A 7,420-nucleotide genomic window follows, 5' to 3' on the forward strand; every position below is an offset into this window, starting at 1 on the left:
TCGACCCTGTTGCAACGGTATGTTGTCCCCTCCACATTAACAACATAGGACCTGGGGCCCGCCTGCTGCAGGCACACCCCTTTTCTCCACCGGCTAGTCCTATCCCCAGGGAGTGGTCTCATCCTGATGGGCTAGCCGATGTTCAGCTCAGGTAAATCTTTGGCTGATCTGTCATAGCTCAGTTTCGCCACCTGGCGTTTCACACACAGTTTGTCCGGTATCTCATTGATGACCCGGGGCACCAGGAGCTGGTCTGCCACAGGGAGGTGCATCCTCAGTCTCCGCGACATCAGCCGCTGTGCAGGACTGCAGTGCAGTCCTTCGGTGGGTGTGTTTCCCCAATGGAGAATAGCTTTCCATGGGTCCTCGCCAGCAAACGCGGCTCTTCTGCACAGGTTTTTTACAATCTTTACTGCCGACTCTGCTTTGCCATTGGCTTTTGGGTGTCTTGGCGATGAGGTAATATGCTCAAAAGACCACTCTTTTGCAAATGTCCTGAAAGCTCCACATGCAAACTGACATCCACAGTCAGAAATGACCCGGTCTGGTATGCCATGGCGTGCAAATTGAGCCTTGCACCTCAGGACCGTAGTTTCAGCTGAGAGGTCAGGAAGCAAATCGACCTCCCAGAAGTCAGAGTAATGGTCCACCACGAGCAGGAAATCCTTTCCTGCATGGTTGAACAGGTCCATGCTCACTATCTGCCAGGGACGTGTGGGTAGTGGGTGTGACATCATGGTCTCCTTCTGTTGTTCATGTGCGATAGTTAGTTAACAAACCCCACAAAACGCTGCACACCGTTAGTGTCTGTGGGGTTGGGCATGTCCAGAACTGCTCTGACCTTGTCAGGGTCAGCTTTGAGGCCCTCGACCAAGAGCACGTGGCCGTGAAAGCGGACTTCCTTAACTCGAAATTGCAGCTTCTTCAGACTCAGCCTCAATTTTACTTCCCTGCATCTGTCCATCAGTGCGGTGAGGTTTGCATCATGGTCTCGAATGGCTTCCTCCTCTGTGTCACCACAGCCCACAATTAAGATGTCGTCAGCTATAGGCTCAATTCCTTTCAAGCCCACCAGGAGCTCGTGCTGCTTCCTCTGGTACAGCTCTGGCGCAACCGACACGCCGAAAGGGAGTTTCAGCCAGCGTTTCCTGCCCCACGGCGTCCAAAATGTAGTCATCAGGCTGCTCTCCTCCTCCAGGCGGCACTGTAGAAACGCATCCCGCGCGTCCACCAGCGTGAAGATACGTGCTTTTGGCAGTTTGTACAGCACATCATCTAAGGTGGGCATAAGGTAATGGGACCGCTTGAGAGCTCGGTTCAGGGGTCTGGGGTCAATACAGAGCCTAAGTTTCTCTGGCTTCTTCACTATGACCAGATTACTTATCCAGTCAGTGGGTTGTGTGACTGTGACTAAGTGCCCATCCCTTTCATACTGGTCCAACTGCGCTTTAACGGCTTCTTTGTGGGCCACTGGTACGTTTCTGGGAGCGCACTGCACAGGGGCCACAGTGCTGTCCAGCTCAAAGTGAAGGTCGCCAGGCAGAGAGTCAATGGGGCCGTTGAAGACATCATAGTACGTGCTGATTAAGCTCTCTTTAGTCAGCATGCTCAACTTGATGTGCTCTACACTATTCAGCTCCTCTGGAATAGTGAAGCGTATCAGACCGAGATTCTCGCATGTGGAGCCCAAAAGCAGTGGCCTCTGGCCGGATTTCACGATTTCAAAGTCAAGTTTGTGTCTCTTGCCTCTAATGATGCACTGAGTACTGAACAGACCCATTGAGTTCATCCAAGCACTGTTGTAAAGTTTCAGTCTGGTGAGACTAGGCTGAAGAGCCGTCCTGGGTGATAGTCTCATTTTGTCCTTGATGCTCATCACGTTGCAGGTTGCTCCAGAGTCGAGCTGGCATCTTTGGGGCCCATTCTGCAGTGGGAGGTTGACAAACCACTTCTTACCCTGTGTGTTCACTGCTCCTATGCTCATTGCTGTGTAGATCTGACCCAGATTGCCGCCATCATCATCTTGGTCCTCTTCAGAGGGGGCGTCCATAGTGTGCAACTGGCGTGTGTTTTGGCCTCTTTTCATGCACACTTTAGCGAAGTGATTGGGGGTGCCGCACGAGCAGCATGTTTTCCCAAAAGCGGGGCACTGGTCCCGCCCACGTCTGTGTTGAGTTCCACAGTACCTGTACTCGCCTGTCCCTCTCATGCTCTGTGCCGGTTTGATGGTCTGCTCAAATGGCCTGCTGGTAGGTCGCCGTCGCTGTCCCTCTGCCACATAAGGCTTTCCCCAGGCCTAGAGGTGTCCAGCGCCATAGTTTTCAACTTACTGTCCATAATCTCTGCAGCGCGGCAAATCTCAACCGCCATTGCCAATGTGAGGTCTTTTTTCTCTAAGCAGGCGGCGTCTCGCGCCCTCATCAGTTATTCCAAGAACAAGCCTGTCTCTTATGAGCTGGTCTCTTAAGGTACCATATTCACATGTTGCCGCTTTTTCTCTCAGTCTCATAACAAATGCATCAATAGTCTCACCCTCCTCTTGTCTAAGATTTCCAAAGACGTAGCTCTCGAAGATGACATTTTTAGTGGGTGTAAAGTAGTCTTCAAGTGATTCCAGTATGGTTTTTACGTCTTTCTGCTGGTCTTGTGTGAGGCCCAGGTTGTGCTTGTATAAGTGTCGGCACTCACTGCCCATTAGCCGTCTCAGTGTTGCCGCTTGCACGTCCGCATCTTTCTCACATAGGTCCGGTCGCCAGCAAGTAATCGTCAAACTCTGCTCGAAAACTCGCCCAATTGCTGCTCAGGTCACCAGTCATCTTCATCGGCTCCAGTGGCGGAATGGACGACGCCATCTTACAGTCACAGTGTTATGGCTAATGTTAACTGGTTTGCCGCGAACTTAACTTTCAGTAAACAAACAAAACGCGTTGCGTTAGCGAAGGCTACATAAGCTCACTTTTGGGTCCTAATCTATCTGACACCATGTTGCAAGTTGGTGAATAAGGACGCTACGCATACAGCGGGTTAAGATCTGAGTATTTATATATTGCAGAACTCACATGCACCCATAGCACAAAACTGCTGACTTCCTGTTACATGTTAACATACCCATGTTTTCCACAAGGTGGAGCTGCTGCCTAAGCAGTACAACAGGTTACCCTGTAACAAGAACTCAAGGAGCAGGAAGGCCTGCAATTGGACGCAGAGGTTGTTTTGTTTCTTCTCGATAGGGGCGTAACATTGGTTTTGCTTTATTTCACAGAACTACTCGTTGCCTGAGATGCGTACATATGTGTGGCGGAGCTATTAAAATAGGGGTGAGACCTTTTTGGGGTACAGGTGTGTTTGTTTTGGTTATTTTAAATATCAACGTTGGCTACCAGAAATCACTTACCCCACCTTTAACATCGTAGATTCAAACAGCGGTCAGTATAGGTACTGTATGCTGCTGTCACGTAATACACCGATCTAATTATAGACATTCGATTTCTTTACCAGCTGTTTAACTTCACAGACATATCGACTGTGTTTTTGTAAATTAAGCGTGTTTTTAACATAAACTTGTGTGTGAAAGACAACTTTTAGTACTTTTTAGTACATGCGTGCGGCAACCGCTTGCGTGCTTCAGATGTGTGCGTCCAGAAAAACATATATCAGAAATTTCAGCTGATATGCCTTTAAAACGCATGATTTCAGCGGGATATACATGATAATCAAAACCAAACAACTGTTTTTTGGCAGAGATCTGAGATATGAGCTAAAATTCCACAGCCATGTTCTGGGAAAGAGGGCGGGGAGCAGCAGCTCATTTGCTTTTAAAATAGCCTGTTTCTGCTTCCACTCAAAATAGGCATTTTCAAAATGATGTAATAAATGATCTGTGGGGTATTTTGAGCTGAAACTTCACACACACATTCTGGGGACACCTGAGATTTACAATCTTGTCAAATGGGGCAGAATACAATATTGTGTTGTAGTATTTTTGTAAAGTAAGTGTTTACTTTGTAACAGCAAGAAGTGTTTGGCAGCAAGTATTGCACACTTATCAGACGGATTTAAACTTTGACGGGCCAAATCAGTATTACTTTCTGATCCAGGGTCTGAATACTTAGGACCATGTGATATTTCAGTTTTTCTTTTTTAATAAATCTGCAAAAATGTCAACAATTCTGTGTTTTTCTGTCAATATGGGGTGCTGTGTGTACATTAATGAGGGAAAAAAAAGAACTTAAATGATTTTAGCAAATGGCTGCAATATAACAAAGAGTGAAAAATTTAAGGGGGTCTGAATAGTTTCCGTACCCACTGTATATGTAACATTACAGATCTTTCACAAGGAGGGGTTGTATTTCAAAAACAACTGCAGAAACATGTTATAAATGGTCCATTTGGTTTGTTTTATATGCCCCATAATTTTCCTATAAGGAGAAAGAGGAAGCAAAATCTTCTGTCAGTATAAATTCAGAACGACCCAAATGCATGTTCCACATCGCTGATCAGCTGTCAACAAGACAAGAAGGTCAACTCAAAAAGCTTTGGGGACAATGGTTTATATTTCATATCAGACTAGTTTGCGAAGAGACACAGTTTATTATCTTGCAAACTGACTGTGGAAAGAGCAACAGGTAAGAACTAAATGTTTAGTAAACTAATTTAGTGTATTCACACTGTAATAAATGTAGATAAATTGATTAATATAACTTTTTTTCTTGTTATGTCTTATTGAAAGGCAGATTTATGTTGGGAGTATATTCTACACAGAAAACGTTTGTAGGGAATAAAGAATTGAACCGGAACAAGCCTGATCTGGTAGTTTGCAGTTGCAGAACAACATGACTGATGAGAATATAACATACGACTATGTCCCAGACTATGACGACCAGTTGTGTCGCAAAGAGGAGGTGGTAAAAATTGGATCCATTGTTATTCCAATTTTTTTCACAGCAGTGGTTGTATTGAGCTGCATCGGCAACATCCTGGTCCTGGTAATACTTGCTCTCTATGAGAGCCTCAAATGCCTGACCAACGTCTTCATCGTCAATTTAGCTCTGTCAGATCTGCTGTTCACTTTTGGACTTCCGTTTTGGGCCTCGTACTATATCTGGGGTTGGACATTTGGAGAAATTGGCTGTAAAGCTGTGAAGTTTTTCTTCTATGCCGGCTTTTACAGCAGCGTGTTGTTCTTGACTCTAATGACCATTCAGCGTTACATGGCAGTGGTTCATCCTCTGTCCGACTGGGATAGATGCAGAGCCCTTTCTGTATCTCCTTTTATCATTTGGATCCTGAGTGGAACGGCTGCACTGCTCGGTTCACTTCATAGCAAAGTCATGATAGAATCTGGCAGCGAATACTGTGAATATGGCAGTGTCGAATGGAAATCGGGCATTGTTTATTTTCAAAATGCTTTTTTCTTCATTGCATTTGTAATCATGGGTTATTGCTATGGGAGTATGCTTCGGACTATTACAAAATCAAGGACTAATAAGAGACACAAGACTGTTAGACTAATATTCTGCATCGCACTAGTGTTTTTTATCGGTTGGGCTCCATATAACATTGTCATGTTCCTAAAATCTTTGACCTTCCATCCATTCTCAGACTGTGAAGTAAGCAAAAGTGTCGACTATGCATATTTTGCTTGCCGAATGATCGCTTTCTCCCACTGTTGCTTGAACCCTGTGTTTTATGTATTTGTTGGCGTAAAGTTCAGGAATCATTTAAAAATTATTCTGCAGAAGATCTTTCAAAAAAAAAAAAAACTCAATTCCAGTCAAGCCACACCGGCAAAAAATCAGTCGCTGGGTTCAATGTACTAAGAGAAAACTCAAGTAATTTTACAGATTGCAGCGAACCAACTTTGAGTTTTAAAATACAGTATGAATGACGTACAGATGCTGTTGCAGCTATTTTTCATTATTATTAATATGCTGGAACTCCGCTTCTGCCAATATAACTACAACTGTTATATCTGCGTTATTAACATTTACATTTACATTTATTCATTTAGCTGACGCTTTTATCAAAGCGACTTACAATTGCTATATATGTCAGAGGTCGCACGCCTCTGGAGCAACTAGGGGTTAAGTGTCTTGCTCAGGGACACATTGGTGTCTCACAGTGGATTCGAACCCGGGTCTCTCACACCAAAGGCATGTGTCTTATCCACTGCGCCATCACCACCACCCATTAAAACTCAAATAAAGTGCCATTTTGCAGGATAATTCCTCTCTCTATCAAGCAGTGAAAGCATTTAGTTGTGAAAAAATCATATTCTAAATTATAACTAGTGTTCTTCCTTTTTTGGTTGAAGTTCTCTTTTTTTTTTAAGTAAAAATATAACTGAAAGTACGTAAAGGAAGAACCAAGCGAACAAATGTTTCATCATTACTGGGAAAAATATTTCCACATTAAATTAAATGATATCTATGTACCTTCTTCCATGTATTACTGTATGACTTGTCATGTCATGTTTATGTCACTGTTTGTACGGTTTATTAAATGGATAATGCAGAGTAAGATATACTGCATGAGCATAAAGTATGAGTCCAGATTATGAAGCATCTGCCATTACGCACTCTTAAAAATAAAGGTTTATTGGCATCTATGGTTCTATGAAGAACCTTTAATATCTATGGAATCTTTCTATTGCAGAAAAGGTTCATTAGAGTGGGAAAAAAGTTTCTTTAGATTACTAAAATATTCTTCAAACTAGGAAAGAATTGTTCACTTAAGGTTTCTTTGGAGAACCAAAAATGTTTGTTCAGCGGCATTGCTGCACAAACACCTTTGATTTTTAAGAGTGCGGTCAAAATTTACTGCCAGTTTTCACTACGGACATTTGTTCTACACTGAAATGGTTGTCTATGATACCAGATATGATTCTTCAGTTTGTAACAATAGCAGAACCCTTTTTTTGGTGTTAAATAATCTATTTTTTATAAGGTTCCATTCCATAAAGAACCACGCTTTGAGAGTGCTGTATAGAAACTTAATGGTGTTATGAAGAATATTTATGTCTGTCGTGTATTTTAGTGTAATTGAGTGCCAGTTTATTTCTGCAGATGATGAGGTTGTGGGGAGGGACAGCATCTGTCTCACATTTGAATTTAGGGACACAGTGCGCCTCTTATATTCAAGCAAAAGCTATTAAGTTTATGGAGGCCAAAAGTAGCTATTGTGAATGAACAGTATGTAAGAACTTCACAAAGTTAAAAGTGTGGGGGGAAAGTCATAAAATAACTTTGATGTTGTGTTTATACAGAAACCCAAGTAATAACTTACATAAAACTAACGATATGGATCAGAAATATTAATATCTCTGTCATTTACTCAGTGGAGAAGAAGAGAGAAGTATCATTGACTGAACAGAGTTGATCACATATTCTGTTTAACAAAGTAATATGACTATATTTGATAT

General features: G+C 43.0%; 1 protein-coding gene across 1 annotated transcript; it reads left to right on the top strand.

The window, feature by feature from the left end:
- Positions 1-4,505: 4,505 nt before the first annotated feature.
- Positions 4,506-6,987, top strand: LOC306859594 (chemokine XC receptor 1-like). Its single transcript, XM_079400704.1, has 2 exons — positions 4,506-4,638; positions 4,748-6,987. Exon 2 carries the CDS (start codon positions 4,833-4,835, stop codon positions 5,817-5,819), a length of 987 nt encoding a protein of 328 aa, XP_079256830.1. The 5' UTR covers positions 4,506-4,638; positions 4,748-4,832; the 3' UTR covers positions 5,820-6,987.
- Positions 6,988-7,420: the final 433 nt, after the last annotated feature.

This window comes from Barbus barbus (genome assembly GCF_936440315.1).
Source record: "Barbus barbus genome assembly, chromosome: 40".
NCBI lineage: Eukaryota > Metazoa > Chordata > Actinopteri > Cypriniformes > Cyprinidae > Barbus > Barbus barbus.

Coding starts and splice junctions, on each gene's coding strand:
- LOC306859594 (XM_079400704.1), top strand. CDS start 4,833: ATGACTGATGAGAATATAACATACGACTATGTCCCAGACTATGACGAC.